The 21,872-nt window shown below is 39.9% G+C and overlaps 1 protein-coding gene across 5 annotated transcripts in view; it reads left to right on the top strand.

The window, feature by feature from the left end:
- Positions 1-21,872, top strand: part of PAX5 (paired box 5) — a 251,538-nt gene that overhangs the window by 77,441 nt on the left and 152,225 nt on the right. For all 5 annotated transcript variants that reach the window (XM_083420377.1, XM_083420378.1, XM_083420376.1 and 2 more), the window contains 2 exons: positions 1,034-1,098; positions 4,020-4,148. In XM_083420377.1, coding sequence (XP_083276503.1) covers positions 1,034-1,098; positions 4,020-4,148 — 194 coding nt within the window. The remainder of the gene's footprint in view (positions 1-1,033; positions 1,099-4,019; positions 4,149-21,872) is intronic.

The following is a 21,872-nucleotide window of genomic DNA, read 5'->3' as shown; positions in this document are numbered from 1 at the left end:
CTCCCATTGCTCAGTCCCAGCGCCTGCCAACCTAGCAGTTCGAAAGCACCCCCGGGTGCAAGTAGATAAATAGGGACCGCTTACCAGCGGGAAGGTAAACGGCGTTTCCGTGTGCTGTGCTGGCTCGCCAGATGCAGCTTGTCACGCTGGCCACGTGACCCGGAAGTGTCTGCGGACAGCGCTGGCTCCTGGCCTATAGAGTGAGATGAGCGCACAACCCTAGAGTCTGTCAAGACTGGCCCTTACGGGCAGGGGTACCTTTACCTTTACTAATGTTTAGGGCATTTCTACAAGTCTGTTGTGATCAGCCAACAGGAATGAGCAGAGAGGAAACACCACAGAATTACTTACGGTAGTTAATGAGACATTTCCTGTTGCGAGGGTTTAGAACTGTGCAGATTTTGCTCACTGAATATTTGGTGCTGTGAGGAAAAGCAGCAATCACCCACAAACCTGCACCAGGGTCCACATTTTGCCCCAATCTGGATAAATTAGTCATGCTTAACTCCAGTTGAAATTAATGAGACAAGGTATTATTGAGATCAATAATATGTGTAATTATTATTATTGCAGTTATTTTATACCCATTGGAAGTCAATGGAATTTAAGTACTTAGATCTTAGATCCTGCGTTTTGGACACTGTGTTGTTTATATTGTATATTTGGCTTTGGTCCATTTGCTCAGCTGCAATTCTTTCAGTCTCTCTTGATGGGGTGATTACATATATGAGTTACAGTGAATGTCCAAGCATTGTGAATGATGACATTCACACATGAAAGTGGGCAATTCCAGTTTTGTGAATGTATTTAAGTAGACATGCATTTCCCAACTTTTCAGCTATGGCTGATAACACATTTAGGCAGTTCTCAGCTCAGTGCATCTTTTTGGTTTTCAATTTGGGAAATATAATAGTAATGAAGAGGAATAATTTTCTTGGACACTCATCATGCTTAGTTATTGTTTACCTGCATAGCTGTTTTTTTGCTCTATTGTTGTATACCTAATAGTAAGTAGCCATTTGTCTATATGCAGGATTATACGGACAAAGGTACAGCAACCACCCAACCAGCAAGTCCCAGCCTCCAGTCACAGCATAGGTAACTTTTTTTTTAATATACTTAAAAATATATAATGCAATTCATTCTAAAGAACTTTTAATCACTCTTATGGGCAGATAATTCTGCACAGAACACTTCAGCACACGTACTAATGCACCTTCTTTGTCATTCTCCAAGGGCTGAACATGGTAAATGAATTTTATAAATACTGCTAAAAGGTTTTGAATTTTACTGATTATTATGATAAATAGCTTTCACCATGAGACAGAAAATTGAAATCTAAACCAAAAAAAAATAAAAATCATCCCACTAATGGGGGTCTATAGAATGTCAGATAATTAAAGTAATAAATCAAGAAAGGGATAGTTATTCATAACATTTTCTGCATCATTAGTCAGTAAGTAGTTTTGAATGTGTTTTTTTCTTCTATCAACCAACCCTTCCATAATTCTTTGTGCACTTGCAATTTTGAGTGAAGAGGTAGCAAAACTTTGAAAACTTTTTACTGCTTTTTCTTCTTCTTCGCCTAATTCACATGCAGACCATCTAACTCTAGTCATTGAAGAGTGATGGACTTTATATTAGGGTTTTTTTTTTCTTGTGGAGTCTCTGACAGATGAGCATAACCTTGCTTAAAATAAGCCCTGTTAACTCAAACTACTTTTATAATATATTCAAGCTTATGTAGTCCTGTTGAACCAAATGAGTGAAGTCAAAGTACTTCGGCTTAACTGGGTTGTAAGGCATGTTTCCATAGACCACTTTGGCTTAATATTCACTGCCTCTTTTCTCTTCACTGCAGATTTTCAAATTTTTCCTCTGCCTAATCCTTTAGAACTGAATTCACTAAATTTTATCTTGAAAAATCTCCATATTTTCTGAGCTGTCAGCATTTTAGAATACTAACAACCTAATCCACAATCCAGCAAAAATGAAGTTCTTAGATTCAAGACAGTTAATCTCAGTGATTTCAGTAGGGACTAAATTGGTTTAAATCCACATACTTCATTAAAAATTATGGACTGGACTACAGGCAATCCTGTATAGCAATCCTGTATAGCCATTTACTCCGGGATAAAAATCCTGAGTCTAATTTTAGAATCTTGAGTGAATCTCATGTATGAAGTGGTAACTATCTCAACATTTAGGGGTTTTCAGACAAATTGCAGTGTACATTTCAGTATTTCTGAATTGCACGAATATATAAGACATATGAGCGATGGTTTAAATAAGCCTCTAAACCACAGTTTCCTAAATACACAAACTAGAATCTCTACCAACCACAAAATTTAACATGAAAGAGACCACTCAAAACATACCCTGCATCATAAGTCCAATTGATGCAGTTCTAACATATCTAGGATTCCCAGTGAACTCTATATAGCTTCAAGTATTGGACCGGGCTGTCCTTAGTATTTGGCAGACTGAGGTGCCTATCTCAGGAGCCATATTTTGGATGCTATAAGAGGGCAGCAAATTGCTAGTTATTTAATCTATTATTATACTTTTGGCTCTTGGTCTGGGCACCATATGCACTATGTTGAGGCAGTAGTTCAGAGGATCTAGTGTCCCCAGTGCTATCTTTGTCTTACTCAAGTCCTCAAATGCTGAAAGAGTTGCAGATTACCAGTCATATCATAGATGTCCTAGCATCAGGGGTCCTAGCAAGAATGCAATCTACTGTCAATTTAGAGCAGCTTTGCCGAACCCCAGATGCTTTCAACTATAATTCCCATCAGCCTCAGCTGGCAATACTATGCCTGATGGGAATTGTAGTCCAAAACACCCAGAGAACACCAGGTTGCAGGCAGGTGCTTTATTGCCTTGGACATAAATGGTGGGAGATGTAGGCTCAAATCTCTGCTTGTCCAGGGGTTTATTTGTCCAGGCGAAATAATTATAACAGACTTTTAGACTGATGCATCTTGCAGGATGACGCCATATATGTTGACCTGAATGCCTTGGAGATGCAACCAGCAATCCTTTTGCAGTAATATAGCATAATGTTTAAGAACATGAGCTGTAAGCTACTTATCTGTAGTTCTTATCTCATTTCAGCCATGACCTCTATGGCATCAGTGGATTCCCTTTAGGCAGCCACTTCTCATCTTAACATGGGGGTAATATAATACTAGCCTATGGTACAGAGTTGTTGTATCAGTTACTGATAAAATAAACATGAAGCATTTTGAGCGGTTTAGAAAAGTGCTCTATCCTGTGACAAGGGTAGCTAACATGGTGACCACCAGATGTCTTGGACTACAACTCCCATCATGGCAAATGGTTGAGAAAGATGGGAGCTGTAGTTCAAGACATCTGGAGGCCACCACACAGGTTAACCCTGTGGTATGGGTTAGTAAATGGCACAGATCTCTACCACTGTTCTCATGGTATACACAGCTGACTCTCAACTTAGGCAGGGGTTATGTTGCAGGGATAGTGCATAAAGTCAAAATCGCTTATAGTCAAAATATATTGGGTGGAATGGTGGGTGGAATTGCCAGTCTTCTCCCCCCCAGAGGTCCACCCCTCCCGCTTTTATTTTTATTTTTAAAAATCATTTGCCAAGCCCTTGAAGCTGAATGCGCACAAGTTAAATGCACATATGTTGTGGGTCTACTGTGTGTATATATGAAAATAGAGAGGGCAGAATATTTTTGCAATGCTTGATAGGTACCTGATGCTAATTTAGCTTGCTGCTGTATAAAGCAGGTCCTTCTGTCAGCAACAAAAGCTAATAAGATAGGGCTGGGCTGTAAGACATGGCAGAAAATGAAATTTAAATGTTCAGGAAAGGTATCCAGGCTGCAAATTTCCCTGTTCCCCCTCTCCCAGCCTCCTGGTTGTAGGTAGTGGTATTGAAACACAACTATCAAAGATGGCAGTCATGGAAAAGTTGTTTGCATGGCTTCCTCTCTTGTGTGGATATGTGTACTGATTGGTTTGTTTCTAAATTACAGCTTCCACGGGTTCCGTGACACAAGTGTCCTCAGTAAGCACAGACTCAGCAGGCTCCTCCTATTCTATTAGTGGAATTCTGGGAATTACATCTCCCAGTGCTGAAAGCAACAAACGCAAAAGAGATGAAGGTAAGAATAAATACATATTCCTTTCATATTGTTTTTTTATAGTTTATAGAAAGAGTGAAATTTTATCCTCAATCTCTGCTGCAAAATTAATTATCTCCTTCTCGCTACAAACCTGTTTCCCACTTAGAGATACCAATTTTCTTTGTATGTTAATTTGAATTAACACACACACACACACACATGCAGATAGGAGCTAATAAATTTTTATATCAGTAAAAATTATAATTTCAAAATAACCCATTTGGAATCATAGAATCATAGAGTTGGAAGAGACCACAAGGGCCATCGAGTCCAACCCCCTGCCAAGCAGGAAACACCTTCAGAGCACTCCTGACATATGGTTGTCAAGCCTCTGCTTAAAGACCTCCAAAGAAGGAGACTCCACCAATTAGGAGCCAAATTAGTAGCCAAACTATCAACAAAACAGAGAGATTTGAAAAGGCTTGGAATTTGCCTCCTTTGCTATACCATTTTGGAGGACACAGTTGCGAACTTTTTGTCTAGTGATGTGACTATTTTAATTTTACTTAAGAACTGGGTGGGAGGAAAAAGCATGAGATTCTGACATATTTCCTCTTGACTAAAATGATAGGAGCTTGCGGCTTTCCAACACCAATTACTGTATGAATTGACAACATGGTAAAACACCTTCTGTTGCATAATCATTTTAATATGAGAACTGGGCAATGCCTCTGACTCTTCTTGCATGATCAGTTTGACTGAGGGTAGATTCACATTATGGTTTTTAATGCTGACTTTTTTATTTTGTAGATTTCTGAATAATTTAAAACTGTCTGGGTACAGAAAGCATTGTGGCAAATAGTGGTGGCACAAGATAAACCTTTTGTTTAAATAGACTTGCTTTTGTTGAATGAGGCTTTTGAATGGTTCAGCACAAGTTCATTAGCATCAACTTCATTCAGCATTTCCTGGTTCAAGTCACTTTCTAAAGACTTTTCAGAATGTGCCCAGTTGCATTTTGAATTAAAATCATTTACTAGGCTGGATCTGTCTGTGCTATGACTGAAATCTGTAATTGGTTTGATTTGTAGATTAATCAACTGAAGTTTGGTTGATTAATTTGTATGACTAATTTCTAACAATAGAGGTATGAATTAAAAACACATTTTGGTTTATTATTTTCTTACAGTTTCATAGCTTACCCATAACAAAAATTCTTAGCCGCTCATGAAGCAATATGTTTTGGTTGGTATGCTAATAAAACTGGGATTTTTTTAAAAAAATAAGGGAAAATATTAAAGATTATATTCTGTTCAAAAAAGAGTGGAAGTTATGCCTATTTAAGTTATGTTACATCCTTAAATATCTCAAAAAAAACACCTATGGTGAGGTTCTGATAATGTGCAGTGTTATTCAAATTAAACTGATCAGTTACCAATCAACAGGCAGTTAGTACTATAATCAGGTAGTTTTTAAAATTCTAGTGTGCGCTTAGTGTACACAAATCTGATGAAAAGTCAACTCATGTTGGCTTTGGAGCACAACCCCCCCCCCCATCTGAACAGACAGTGCTGCCTCCAGTTTTGGAGGGCTTTTATGTAAAGTGCACTCATTGGGCCCCCTTCCTAAAAGGGCCCACCTGCTGTCATTGCAATTACTGGTAATTAGCTTGCCCAATCTGTATAAGCACCCATCCTATGGTGTGATCTTTGAGGATGCCCAGAGATGTCTGCCCCTGATGCCAGTGAACTGAATTCTATGATTATAAGAATACAAGTAAAACGAGGGTTTGGAAACAAGCTTTTCAGCTGCCAGAAATAGTCACTTTGATGATCCAGTAATTCTCAATAAACGTGAAAGCACTGATGCATGTAAATGAAACTCGGCCCTTCCACTGAAAGGTGTGGGGAGCCTGCTTGCAATGTGAACAGGGTGCACCCAATGTTGCTCTAGTGCAGTTCTGCTTTCTGGAGAGGAAGTGGTTTAGGTTTAGGGTTGTTTACAACTGTATGCTCATCAGGAGTTCATGAATGTATAAAGCGGTTTGCTTAAATGTGTGCAATGAATCACCAGAGAACTAACATGTTCATAGCACTGCTCCCCAAAGGGTTTTCAATTGAAGTAAGTCACAAATTCAGCTGTGAGTCACCAGTCGCTGAGCAGTCCAGTTATGGCTGTGCATGTGTGAACTAGTATTGAGTGCAAAACTTCTGAGTTGGAAATCATTTTAATTATAATCTGTTCTCACCATCTGTTTTGATGGAACTTGGCCTAATCTAACAGTTCCACAGATATAAAACTAATGCTTAGCAAGCATTTGCTGCTTATTGAAGGTTCAAAGCACTTTACACACATCATGACAGCAATTATTGCAATCATCCAATAAGTTAGGTCAGTATTACCTTGCAGGCAGGAATAGAGGAGATATTAAAGGTCTACATAAATATATTTAGTGAATTTACACCTGAGGTGAGAATTGAACCAGGTTTTCCTTGGCCACAGCAGTGCTCTCCAACACAACACAACAATTCTCAACAGCACATAATAATATATAATTCATAAGGAAAAAATGATGTTTTATTGAAATCATATAGCCTCATTAACTGTTCAGTTTGTTTCACCCATAACAAATAAGTTATAGACAAAACAGGCAGCATAGCTGATAAACAGATAATAGATAAAACCACTTAATCAATGTACATTTATTATAACATCTACAAACATAACAATCTGCATTAACTGTGACCAAATGTAGGGGGGAAGTCCTCCAGATATACCAGGGGTCAGTAAACCTTTTCAGCAAACCCTCAGACCTTGGGGGCCAGGACTTGGGGGCCAGGACTAGATTTTGAAAAATAATAATGAACAAATTCCTAGGCCCCACAAATAACCCAGAGATGCATTTTAAATAAAAGGACACATTCTACTCATGTAAAAACACGCTAATTCCCAGACCATCTGTGGGCTAGATTTAGAAGGGCCAGATCTGGCCCCCAGGCCTTAATCTGCCCACCCATAAAGGTAAAGGGATCCCTGACCATTAGGTCCAGTCATGGCTGACTCTGGGGTTGAAGCGCTCATCTCGCTTTATTGACCGAGGGAGCTGGCGTACAGCTTCAGGATCATGTGGCCAGCATGACTAAGCCGCTTTTGGCGAACCAGAGCAGCGTACGGAAACGCCGTTTACCTTCCCGCTGGAGCAGTACCTATTTATCTAATTGCACTTTAATGAGCTTTCAAACTGCTAGGTTGGCAGGAGCAGGGACCGAGCAACAGGAGCTCACCCCATCACGGGGATTCGAACCACCGACCTTCTGATTGGCAAGTCCTAGGCTCTGTGGTTCAGACCACAGCGCCACCTGCGCCTACCCATGAGATATACTAATCCACTGATGTTTAATATTTCCTTTGTATTGTGCGTTAGGGTACATGTGCATACCTGCTACATCTACTACAAAGTAGTATTTTACTCATTTATTTTTGAGGATCAGTTTTTGGCCAGTGTGCTTATGTTTTGTAGGGACAGAGCTGCTTAGGTATTGATGAGTACAGGTGTGTGTCTTACTTTATAAAACTGCTTACGATGCACTGGGTTGTATCCAGTTGGTTTCCTTTTCCTGAGAAGTGGCTCTTTCATCCAGCACAGCCTTCTGGTAATGGGAGAAGGAAACCTCAAATCTGCAACAGAAGGTTGGGAAGCCATTTGCTTGGGAAGTGGCACAGGGGGCTGCAGGGGGAAGGGAGAATCTCTGAAGGTTGCCCGATCCCTATTCAGCTGATAGAGGGCTTAGCAGGATCCCTTAGCCTTACATTAGTGGAGGGGAACCAACTGGTTATAGAAAGATAAACAAATTGGCCCCAGCAATCTCTTTCTTGTGTGTGGAATCCTAAAACAACAAAACATTTTCCTTCTGTTAAGTTCCTCTAACAAATTAAAAAAGAGAAACTTGGAAATCCATTCCTATTAATACATTTGGGAGTAAGCCCTATTGAACTCAGGACATGTGCTGCAAAATGCCCACACTGAAAAATGGCTATAGATTCGGACCAAAGAGTTGCCCCAAAATGAATTTCCCAGTTTGAATGCTATAATAATTTTGGTGGAAAAAAGGAGGAGGATTTGGTTATTTAATTATAGGGAGCAGTGTAATGCATAATATACAGAAGGGGGCCAAGTTAACATTTTTTTACTTTTCCAAAGTGCAACATTCAGCCTTAAATATCATTTTTGCATAGTTGATATATTCACAGCTCTGCACAAATATGGTGGGAAATACTAGGCAGTAATGATGTTCCGCTTGCAGGTGCTGTGTGAGCAGGGCTAGCTAGTGGTATAGAACAGGCTCTTTCCTTAGAACTCATAAACTGTATCCATGACACTCTATGATTCATTACCTTTTTCTGTTCACCTCACCATTGACATTCTTTAGCAGATGTCACCAGTCTTTAACTCAGTGGGTTGCATGCCTGGTAGCAACAGGGGCAAACTATATCAGACAATCTTTATTGGTTTATGTAGCTGAAGGTGTCATTTTCCCCTCCTGTTGTAATATGAATTCAGAGCAGATGTGTCTTAGTGGGGGATCGGTTGTTTTCACTTATAACTAAAGGACACACTACTGGAGACTGACAAAAGAAGCAGAACATGGACAGCAACTAGACAGTAGATGGTTGCTAAATAGAGATGAATTATTCACCTCCCCCCTTCTTAAAAGGCAGATACTTTTAGCCACAGTGGTGTTCTTGAACATGTTAACTCGCTTAAACTTTGCTAATTTTCCACTGCAAACCCCCCCCCCCCCAAGTTAAGAATGCATATTGGGAAAGAAAAGCTACAGAAGAAAATGTAGTCATTTTATTTTATAGTTTCAAAGTTGCAGGGGAAGTCATATGGTATAACAACTGGCCATGTGAAAATGAATTGTGGTTTATTATATGCTATAAATTAGTAGAGAAATAAATGCTTTTTAAATGTTACAAATGGCTATGTTTTCAAGGTATTCAGAGTGGGAACAATGGAAATGAGTCTAATTTTAAGAGGATACCAGGTGAATGCCTTCTGTGATTATTATTTCTGCTGTATAATGCTATTTTTCTGTTCTTGTTTTAGAGTTAGTTTATAACTGATGTTTTTAAATTTTTATTCATGGGTTTTACCGTGAGCTCTTCCGAGGAAAGATAGTATATAGATATTTTAAACAAACAAACATATAGTACTCTTAAAGTACTGTTCCTATTAACATGACTAGAAGATACCTTGACTAGTTTATTCATGTCGCCACCTGCCCACATAGAAGTTGCTAGCTTAATACATGCTTTTTATAAATACCCACTGTAGGGAACAGGTCCCATAGCATCTCAATATTAAACTGGTGGAATGCAGATTTTGATCATGTGAAAAAAACACTCAGCAGTACTGTGTCAAACATTGCAAGCAAGTTTTTAGTGTGCAGAAGATATTTTGTTAACATTTCAGTACTTCCCAGAAATAGATAGATGATAGATCCACTAATATACAAACATTTTCCTGAGATACATGAATGCAAACATTTTCCTAGAGATACATGAATGCAAACATTTTCCTGAGATACATGAATCCAGTTATAAGGAATACACCAGTCTTGGTGGTACTAATACTGACAATATGATGTAAAAGCATTTGGCCTTGATGGGCCAAATTTTATCTTGTCAATTGTTCTTTTTGCATCAGCAGACCTGCAAAAGGCCTCAGAGAAGCTCACGAGCAAGGCATGATAGTTATAGCCATCTCCTGTTTGTCCTCCACATCTCATATTCAGCCTTAGTCCTGTGATACGTGGTTGATTAAGGCTGTGTACACACTGCTATTTACTCTGGGTATGTTGTACTCTCATGTAACAAAAAAAAAAAAAAAAAAAAAAAAAAAAAGGGTAAAGGACCCCTGGATGGTTAAGTCCAGTCAAAGGCGACTATGGGGTTGTGGAGCTCATCTTGCTTTCAGGCCAAGGGAGCCGATGTTTGTCCACAGACAGCTTTCCGGGTCATGTGGCCAGCATGACTAAACCAGAGTGCACAGAAACTCTCACTGGCATGCTTTCGAACTGCTAGGTTGGCAGGAGCTGGGACAGAGCAACAGGAGCTCACCCCATCGTGGGGATTCAAACCGCCGACCTTCTGATTGGCAAGCCCAAGAGGCTCAGTGGTTTAGACCACAGTGCCACCCGCAGCCCTTATATCTCATGTACACATGACGCTACCCATGATGTAGCGCTCTCCTGTATTTCCACGAGAAAAGCTGCTGTTTAATGTGTTTCCCTTCAAATTAGCTTCAGTCTGAAAGCACAAGTGACAGTTTCATATATGGGTGTTCCAGGGGGTGGTGGTCTGCAGGGGCAAGGAAACAAAAAACGGCAATGTGCATCAGCTAAAGACATGCTGGCTCCCTCTCTGGTGTGTACAGCAATGTGGAGCTATGACTTGTAATGCAATGGTGGGAAACAACCTTGCTGCATTTTAAGCTGCTAATGTGTACCTAACCCGAGAGGAATAAAGAGGACATGGGAGCAGATATGGATCAGAAGGGATTTATGCATCCAAGAAAACTAGAGCCAATAATCAAACAAAACATTCTGCACAGTGTTTGAGCGTGTAGACATTCAGTCTGAGTTGGAATTAAATACATGTGTCTAAGGCCGTATTTTTGTGCAATGCATTACATACATATATTTTCTGTTTCATTGTGGCCCAGTCAATGAAGCTGCAGAGAAAGCCGCCTATAGGCAGCAGGGAAGGAAATACTTTCAGTCCCCAAAGAACATGCCGTCCCATAGATTATCTGGTTTATCTGTTTATCTTGTCTGCTTGAGCAGAGTGTGCAGGGCATTCTGTGCTTTGAAGGTTTTGACAAAGCCATCCAATTGGTCACATCCATTTTAATTTTGACTTATTTTGTTTTGCAAGAGGTCCAAAAGGCAGAGAAGGAGGGGTTTTTCTTTTTTTCCTTTTACGTTCATAATGTAATCTGTTCAAGGTAAGGCGGATCCTATGACACCTATTGGAAAACGAGGACAAGAGACTTCTTTAATGAAAAGTTTTTCATTTGCATTCAAGTGCTGCTGTTGCTCCCTCTGCTGGCAGGAATGTTGGTAGCTCTGGAAATCCAGCAGCGTGGCTGAACTTTCCTCTTCTTTAGAGACTTTAGGTCAGGGTTGGGAACCTGCAGGACCTCCATATCATTGGACTGCAACTTCCATCAGCCCCAACCACCATGACTAATAGCCAGGGATGAGGGGAGCTGCAATCCCAATATTGGTTTCTCATCCCTGTTTTAGCAGTTGCCCCTGCTTTATGGAATGAATATTCTGATTTATTTTTTAAAAAAATAATGCATATGATGAGGTGGACATAAAAGTTTATTCTAAGATAAAATTAGATTGACTTCTGCAAGACTTTTTAGTTAGTGTTTCAAGGCTCTTTGTTATTATTTTTCAATGCAAAAGACCAACACTGCCACCCATCTGAAATTTTGTTTTTAAAATGTTCACATTTTAAGCTCTCTGGAAAGTAAATTATATATCTTTTTCCAAATATATAATTTCCTTTACAAATAGTTTCAAATGCGAACATCTAAAAAACAAAATTTCCGATCGGTGGCTGTGTTAGTCTGTTGAGATTTGTACAAGACAAGTTATATAATTAATCTCTATTCTTACTTGGTTTTGTGAATGTTTCTTCCGTTCGGCAAGGTCCCAGTATGAAAGAGAAATGAGTGTAAGCTACTACAGTATACAGAAACAGATACTTATTTAAACAAAAAGGTGTGCCCCATGACTTTTGGATTTGAGAAACAAATCTGGATGTAACATTTACACGAGTTACAAAAAGAAATTTTGCCACAGAATTACTTTCCCCCCATAGAGGCTGACTGGAAAAGTCACAGCATACAGAGAAACCAGGGGGATGAGTGGGGCTCTTCTTTGACTCTTTTAAGGAAATGCTATTGAATATTGTTGTATTATTATTGTTTCTATAAACGGCTTAGAGATTTTTATTACATTAAGTGGTATAATTATAAATAACTGTAGGGTTGCCATACGTCTGGAATTTCCTAGATGTATAAGAAATAATGCAGTCTGCAATCGTGTCTGGACAGAAATCAGTAAAAATTTCTGGGAAAATCCGGATGTATGGCAGCCCATGTCAGCAGTGCTGTTTTAGCCAATTTCCCATAAAAATAGTTCAAAACTGGCATCCCCCCCCCATTTTGCAAAAAAGCCCAGCTTTTCTGTCCAGATTTTCACTGTTTGAAATATGGCAACCCTAAATAAATGCAACTTTAGCTGTTTACCACACTGAAATTTCATAGATTTAGAGAGGTGGTATGCAGCAAAAATATACAGTGGTACCTCCAGTGGTTACAAACGCTTCTGGTTACGAATGCTTCGGGTTACAAACTCTGCTAACCCGGAAATAGCTGCTCCTGGTTGTGAACTTTACCCCAGGATGCGAACGGAAATTGTGCGCCGGAGGCATGGGCGCAGCGGGAGGCCCCATTAGCGAAAGTGCGCCTCAGGATAAGAATGGTTTCAGCTTCAGAACGGACCTCTGGAACAAATTAAGTTCGTAACCAGAGGTACCACTGTAGTAGTATTGATAGTGCATAATTTGAAGGCAGTATTTTGCACTTATTATTTGCCAAAGAATAGCCAAATAATGCCTGTGAAAAATCTAATATATGCAAGTTGTGTCTGCATATATAAAATTTAGAGGCACAACAAGTGACTAATTATACTTACAAACTGATCTTTGCAAATATTTCTCCTAGTTCCTGTGACTCCCCCCCCCCCCCCGCTCCCTGCTGGTATACACTATTAAAAGAAGGACAATAAAGCTTAACACACTGTGTTATAAATGTGCAAGATGCATGCATTTGCTGAACACCTACCACTCCATTACCTAAGAAGAAATCAAAACTGGATTGAAATACCCACCCCTTTTCCAAACCAATGAAAGCTGCTTAGGTGATAGTTCTAATTTGCTAGTATAAAGAATATTTGTAATGTTGAGAAGGGTATGGGAATTTCTTTATTATAGTTCATGAAATTGTATATTTTACATTTTGTTTATGCGTTCATAGTATGTTAAATATATCACTTGAAATTTGTTTAATAACTTCTTTATAGAGAGAGATGCTGGGGATAAAGTATGGGCTTCTTTGTAATTTTTCTTACTTTATTATTTGCCTTCTGATTCCTTTCTTTTTTTGCAGGGCAGTTTTTGCTTTGTGTGCATATGCGTATATGGATATGTGCTCTTGGGTGTTTATATTTTGTGTTGCCAAGAATTCCATGTGTACACTGGAATTCCATGTATATATTGGAATGTGTATATTGTTGAGCTTTGCCTGCAGTGGTATCTGGGTTTTGAGCTGGACTGTACACAGTCTTTTGTGATTGCTTCACAACCTCTTCCTAGGATGAGGGTGATTTTCTTATTGGATAAACAGCCTATGTCTCTTTTCAAAGAGGCACATGGGCTGCCACCTTGCCATTATCTGAAATTCTTGTTTTGGGTGGCTATAAGAGTATAGCCTCTGTCCCTGTAGAATTTGCTATGGTCTGTGCCTTTCACACCAGTGCAGACTTGTAGGGTGCCTCAAGTATCTCACTACTTTTGTGGAACTGATTCAAGCACATACCAGAAATTTACAGTGGATTAAAATATTCTGCAACAAAACCACTTAGAAATACACACATACTTTTTGCTGTTAGGAAAGTGATGGGGAAATACTCTGAAAAGTTTAGGGTGAACAAATGATTAACAGGAAGATGTATGAAAACCCCGGTAAGCAAATCAATATGAACGCTCATTGACTGTTGAATAACTACTGTGCAAACAACTCAGAAGGAATGCTCATTAAAGAGTGGGTATAGTCTAACTTTCTGATGTTGTGTGAGCAAATCAGGATGAATGCTAAACAGGTTGTCTGAAGGAGCCTGTAGATGGTTGTGTTATTCCAAACATCCTCCAAGTGTGTCTGGATGTTATATTTGGGGGCTGCCCAGTGGAACAGAGTATAAGATGCAGAATGACAAATATTAAATATCTGGAATATTATAATTTGGAAAGCCTGGATGATATAGTGGTTAGAATGCAGGACTGGGACCCGGTGGATGAGTGGGCCTGGTTTCCAGTTCACAGTTGCCAGGAAACAATCTGGGTGACCTTAGCCTAACCTACCTCACAAAGGTGTTGTGAGATAAAATGAGTAACTTCCACACAATTTAATCTCACCCTTTCTCCAAAGAACTCAGAGCAGTGTTGCTGAGGTTCTTGCTGTCTTATCCTCCATTTTATCCTCATGATCTTCATCTAGATTTGAAAAGGAAAAAATAGGAATGGCACCAATATGAGAGGGGGGAGAGAAGGAAAGCTGGCATCTCAAAGGTACACAGAAACACAGCTGAGGGCACAGCATGCTGTATCTAAGTGCCTCTGAGGAAGAATATACTGTATATGAAATGTGTCGAGCTATTAAATTTTTGTTCCTGGGTATCTTTGAGATTCCACCTCTCCTTTTTCTCCATCCCCTTCTCTGAATAGGGATTTGAAGCTGGGTCTGTCTAGTCCTTGTCCAATGATCTACATGCCCCATACTGGTTCTAACAGTGTCCTCTTCCCTCAAGACTCTAAGATCCTAGAACTGCAGAGTTCTGCATTCCTCTTACAAGACTTGAACTGCTGGCAATCTTCTGCTCTCCGTACAATAAGTCTTCACACCATTGCTTTAGCTCCTGTACTGGTTTGAGAGACCAGCAGGCAGGCAGGAAATACTGTATTTTTCCGTGTATAAGACTAGGTTTTTTTACCCAAAAATTAGGTTTAAAATTGGGGCTCATCTTATATACGGGTAATGCTGAGGGGTGTTTTCTTAATTTGGAGTCCCCCCAAATATGGGGCGTCTTATACATGGGGGCGTCTTATAGACAGAAAAATACGGTCGTTCTTCAATTTGGCCATCAGTACACAAACAGCTTCAAAAGATTAAAAGGAGGAAGGAACATTAACACTGGGGATTATCTTGCTACCTGTTAGCTTGCACATAAAACTCTTGCAGCAATCCTCTCCTTGCAAGATAATGTACCCAATCTAAAAATATTGGCAGCCATGAGGGGGAAAAATACAAATTCAATTTGTATAGTAATAACATGACCAAAACAACAACAACATCTCAGTGGGAATGTGGCTGGATTAGCCAGATCAAGCTTTTGAAAAACTACTGTATTGCCTTTGACTATCTTAAACAGAAGCCCAGTAACTCTAGACAAATGAACAATATAGCAAATAAGAGCATCTATCTCATGCCAGCTTCAGTTTAGGATGCACAAAGACTGTATCCCTCATGTTGCAATGTGATTACTACCATCTGCAGGAGAGCAGTACAGACATGAAGTGTAGACAGATTTGCCAAGTTTCTAGAGCTGTAGTCCCTATAACTCAGAGAAAGGACCCTAGGAGATAATGGATGGTGCCCAGCTGATTGGTGGCTGGAGCCTGTGGCACAGTCTGGTGATTCAGGAATGTAACTTGATAGACACAGAAGTGGAGCCAAAAGCAAATATTCTCACCATCCCAATCAAAAAATGCCTGGCACCTGCCCCTAAGATTTTACATGGAGACCCTAGAGAAGGAGGCAAAAACATTTGAAACTTCAGATCCAACAACTTTAAATTACTATGCACACACACGTGCAGTAAAAGAGGACACTATCAGAATATATTTCTTGGTGTGTGAGCAAAAAGCTGAAATATTGGTAACAGAACTTAAATTTTAGCACAAAACACAATTTTTGACAGGATAAATATAAAATAGTTTTGGTTCTGAGAAGGCCTTAGTCTTTATAAGCAATATAGATATGTAACTATTTCAGTATAATTTGCGACGTGTTGCAGTATCCTAAATACAAGTGAGAGGGGGTACTTTCCCTTACATTCTTAACATTGCAAATTTGTGCAAATTCACTTTATACATAATTTTGATCCTCTGCTCTCCACTACACAGTTAAGGATGGATATATGGCATGGCCTGATCATAGAATAATAGAATCAAAGAATTGTAGAGTTGGTAGGAACCATGAGGGTCATCTAGTTCAACTCCATGCAATACAGTGGTACCTCAGGTTACATACACTTCAGGTTACATACGTTTCAGGTTACAGACTCCACTAACCCAGAAATAGTGCTTCAGGTTAAGAACTTTGCTTCAGGATAAGAACAGAAATCGGGCTCTGGCGGCGCAGCAACAGCAGGAGGCCCCATTAGCTAAAGTGGTGCTTCAAGTTAAGAACAGTTTCAGGTTAAGTATGGACCTCCAGAACGAATTAAGTACTTAACCCGAGGTACCACTGTACAGGTATCTTTTGCCCAAATGGGACTCAGATCCATCTGAGATTAAGAATCTCATGCTCTACCAGTGCAGGCCTTACTTTGTAGAATATATCTAGCTGCTACAAGCCTATTCATAAAACTTTAAAATGTTGTTGTTCAAGATGTTCCTAAACTCCCCACCTCTCAGAAAGAGACCTGATCTTCAGAGCATTTGAGACGTAGTTGAACCAGTTTTTTAGTTCAGGTTTAAAGATATCCAGAGAAGTCAGCCAGGGAATCTGTCCAATCAAAACATCAAATGAAGAGCACTCAGGCAGAATGCAGTATCTTGATCCAGGAAATACCAAGTGCAACACTTATATGTTAAAAAAAGGTGTGATGGATATTGGCTTCTTCTTCTTTGATGTCTCATCCACATGCATGAGGAATAGTTTTTAATGCTGTTTCATACATAGGAGCCAACTCCAGGGGGCTTGTCTCTCCTGAACGTATTTTTATATTGTGACCCAACTCCAATAATCTTTTCCATAGGTGAGCACGTTTCCTATGCTGGGATCTGACCCACTCCTTACACAAAATACACAGGGAAATATCATTAGAAAAAAAGCAGTGGTCTCTGGGTTTGTTTCTTTCTCAATCAGGCTGAGAAGTAAGGGATGCTGAGAATGCAGATACGCTGACAAATCCAGATCTGTTCTGCTGGGGGGCATTTTATTTATTAAATTTCTGTACCACCCTTCACCCAAGGCTTCATCCAAGGCTTTCAGTGGCACCCTCCCTGTGCTGTGGAACGCTGTCCCATCATATGTCAAGGAGATAAAGAACTACACAAGGCAGCCCGGTTTTTAATGTTTGATATTTTACTATGTTTTTATATGTGCTGTAAGCTGCCCAGAGTAGCTGGGGAAACCCAGCCAGATGGGTGGGGTATAAATTATTATTATTATTATTATTATTATTTACACAATCCCCCCCAGTTTAAAAAGGTCATAGACTGTTTAATTAGGCAAAGGCCTGGGAGAAGAGTTTGGATTTGGTATCCTGCTTTATCACTACCCAGAGGAGTCTCAAAGCGGCTAACAATCTCCTTTCCCTTCCTCCCCCACAACAAACACGCTGTGAAGTGAGTGAGGCTGAGAGACTTCAGAGAAGTGTGACTAGCCCAAGGTCACCCAGCAGCTGCATGCGGAGGAGCAGGGAATCGAACCTGGTTCACCAGATTACGAGTCCACTGCTCTTAACCACTACACCACACTTGCTCCAAAAGAGAAATGTTTTTGCTTGGTGCCTAAAAATATGCAACAAAGGTTCCAGGCAAGCCTCCCTGGGGAGAGCATTCCACAAGTGGGGAGCCCCCACAGAAAAGGCCCATTCTCATGTTGCCCAAAATGGGTACCACAGTGAGAACCAGTACTTCAATGGTTAGGTGTTCTTTGAAGGATTTCCTTCTGAAATGAGACTCTGTGTGTTGCTTCCATGCTTATTGGACATTAGGTGGTCATGTCTACATGCAGTGGAGCCTGCATTAGAATTAACCACTGGTTTAAAAAGTTTTAAACATTAGTGTGTTGACGTTCACGTTCACTCAGCTGCCTGCATTTTAAAATTTAGAGTTCTAGCTGTGGTTTCTTCTTCTTGTTTTTAATCTTTTCAAAAGTGCTCAAAGTATTTTATATGTATTATCCCAGAAACAATATCATTGCATAGTAGGGCAACATTATTATTCCCATATCAAAGATTGCAGGCAGTGACTGAGGCTGAGGGCAGTTGCTCAAAGGCAAGTTTGACAATATAAGAGGTGAGAGTCAAATCAGGCAATTCCTGGCTCACAACTCATGGGGCTTACTCCCAGGTAGGTGAGCATAGGATTGCAGCCTTAATTACACGACACTAGCTAATTGGATGTGGCTGGTGCTAATGTTATGTATTTTATTGTAACATATATTTATATTTTTTATTGTAACACTCTATGGAACGAATATCCAACCACAAAGCCCCAAATAAGTAGTAACAAATGCTTGATTCTCCTGCTAACCCCCACCAGCTTTTTCTCATCCTTAATAAGCTCTAAACAATCTTACAAACACTGTTTAATTAATCTGATGCCCTATTTCTGGCCCTACATCAATAAATCCAGTTCTTTGGGGTGACAATAGTTTCAGTTTATTTGACAGCTCTGGGAAGCTAGCTCTGCTGAGTGCATGTGTGTGTGTGTATGTTTGTCAGATATAACTCCATCACTGTTGCCTTTCTCTCCTTCACTTCTTTTCTGTTTGTTACCCTTCCATTCACAACTGCTGTGTGTGTATATTTGGGGGCAAACCAGAACAAGATGGTGTGCTATCTGGCTGTGAAATGGCTGCTTTTGTGTCCCCTTTTGGCTAGCCTCTGAGAGGTTTTATGAATGGAACCGTGTTTGCCACGGGGATAAGGTTCTGTGAAGAGCTCATTAATGGATAATGAATTCTACCCCCCTCCTTCTCTGGGAAGGAATGGCAGTGGTGCTGATGGTGGAGGGTGCAAACAGCAATGACAGGCATGATCTGCCGATGAATAGCTGCCCGCATTGAAAGAGTGACCGGGTGGCAAGCAGCACTGCTGCCGCTCTGTTCTGTGGCTGTGACTTTGATCTTTGGGAGTGTTGGTTTCTGCTAGGCCTCTCAGGGCCACCTATTGAAGCCTTCTTTCCCCTCCCCCAGGCAGAACCCCTCCCCCCCCCACACATACAGAAACATGCATAGGATGCTCAGCTAAATGCTAATGCCTTCCATCTAATACCCATCCGCTCCCCAAATAAAAGAGGAACGGAAAGAAAAAAACATCTTAGTTTATGCCTTATAGGCAAATAGTAGTGAGTGAGGGTTTCTTTACTGGAAATATTAAAATGTACACACACACACACACACACTAATTTTATTACATGTGTTCTGCTTTTTTTTTTACACAGGCGTAGAAAGTGGCAACTTAAAATAGAGCATTAAACACTTTCCTTCCTTAAACATTCAGAAATATTTATATGTTCATTTCCTGCAGTAAGCAATCCAAATCACACCATGTGGATACATTAAATTAGTTAAACTCCTCATGTACTTGGCATTTAGTTGCTTAACTCTACAATATGTAAATTATCTGAAAATGACTGAAAAAACCCCACGGAAGCTTAAAGGTGGGAGAGAAAGCGGGGGTATTTTCTTACCTCTTTCATATGATGGAAAACTCTTATCCATTCTGTTGGTTATGATGTCAAAGTACTTCTGTTGGCTTACTTTCTCCACATCAACCCCCAAACTAATAAGAGGATAAAATGAGTGGATGGGGGTGCCACTTTATTAGGATGCAAACTTATTCTAGTAAGTTAGTTATGGTTCTGCCTTATATTATATACTGTTGACATGTTACTTATTTTTTTATATGAGAGGGAAGCAGGTGGCACTGTGGTCTAAACCACTGAGCCTCTGGGGCTTGCTGATCAGAAGGTTGACAGTTCGAATCTGTGTGACGGGGTGAGCTCCCATTACTCTGTCCCAGCTCCTGCTAACCTAGCACTTTGAAAGCATGCCAGTGCAAATAGATAAATAGGTACTGCTGTGGTGGGAAGGTAAACAGTGTTTCCGTGCGCTGCTGTGGTTTCTGTCACGGTGTTCCGTTGCGCCAGAAGTGGTTTAGTCATACTGGCCACGTGACCCAGAAAGCTGTCTGTGGACAAATGATGGCTCCCTCGACCTGAAGGCAGGATGAGCACCACAACCCCATAGTCGCCTTTGACTGGGCTTAACTGTCCAGGGGTCCTTTACCTTTACCTTTTTACCTATTTTTATATGGTAGTGTCAGGGTGGCTGAATGGACAAATGTCGATCCCTGCCCCTAAGCAGATTACAGACGAAAATAGAAAGTGGAGTATACAGTATGATGGGGAAATCCTGGATGACAGACTGAACAGACTTTCGTAGGGCTTTTCTTTCTAGTTTTTACACCTCTTTAGAGCCATCTCTAAACTTGGCTCTCAATGGCTTGGTCTAGGATATATTCAAAATTATTATTTAAATCACTGTACTTTGAAATATTTCTTAGACTTATGAAAAGACTAAATTGTCCATTAATTCCCTCAGCCACGTTGACTGGGAAGCAGTAAAGTGGACTGATTCTGCAAACAGGAAGCTTTCACTTTAAATGAGAATTTACCTGAAAAGCCTCAATAGCAAATTTGCCTATCCACACTGGAGAGTCTGGTGTTGCAATTTTGTTCATTAGCTGAAGAGAATGAAAAGAGTCACAAATCATAAAAACATAGAAAACACTAAGATGCAATTATTTGAAAACAATGTTTGGTGAATTCCCAATGTGTGAACAGAGGATGGCAATTCAAGAACAAAGGGCTAGTGCGGACACAATCCTGCTCTCATACAGAAAAGTAATTGCCATATTCTTATGTGAACCCTGGAACACATTATAATGAGCTCCTGATGACTCACCACCAATCAGGAAGAACCACATTCTGCATTAGCTATAGTTCTGAAGTATTCCTGAAGGACAACCCCTAGAAGAATGTATTAATCATATTCTAGTCTTGAGGCTACAAACATATGAATGAAAATCAGTAGGTTGAAACTGGAGAAAAAAGGTTGCTGCTGTCTCAGTGGCCTGAGTTGGAGAAAAGTTAGGGAAGCATAACAAGGCTTGGCTTGAGCAACAGTAAGAGGTCAAACTCTGTGAACCACAGACCTACTCGATTAAACAATGGGCTGACCAATTTACTAGGATTAGCAGATTCAGATACAAGAAAGCGCTCGTGATTTTATGTAGAATTTTAGCAGCTATAATTTCCCACATTATTTTATCATTAGTTCCAAAATATATATTTTCTGTGCACCTATTAAAAGTTCAAGAATTATGTCAGAAATTATTGTGCTTATAGGATTTTTCTGTTTTATGTGAGACGTGAATATTACTTTGAGGAAAAAATATTTTATGTTCATTTCCACACCTATTTCTGTTTCTTTGAGACTCAACTGTATACAATTCCTCTTTGGACCAATAATGACTTTTTATTTTTAATTTGTTATACCAAAGCAACAAATTACAGTAGTGGTATTAAGGGGTGAAGGGATGAAAAGCAAGAAAAAGGTAAGATTTATGTGCGCCCTGTTCTGTCCGTATAAGTAAATTCCAAACCTGACAATAGATTTAGTTTGACTTGTAAAATAAATCTAATCATATGTCTACTGCTCAGCTATGCAGTGCTAGCAGGCGTTACATTAAAGGAGAAAGAGATCAGCGTGTTCTGCGGCTGGTGCAAATTTGCAGGTGCAGGCCCGTAAAACAGTTCCAGCCAAGCAACTTCAGTTTTGTAATTATGGGTCAGTTGACCTCTTAGTGAAGGTCAATTGGATAAAATCTG

This window comes from Podarcis tiliguerta (assembly GCF_965153285.1).
Source record: "Podarcis tiliguerta genome assembly, chromosome: 17".
In the NCBI taxonomy this organism is placed as follows: Eukaryota; Metazoa; Chordata; class Lepidosauria; order Squamata; family Lacertidae; genus Podarcis; species Podarcis tiliguerta.
This window is presented reverse-complemented; position numbering and strand designations above follow the sequence as displayed.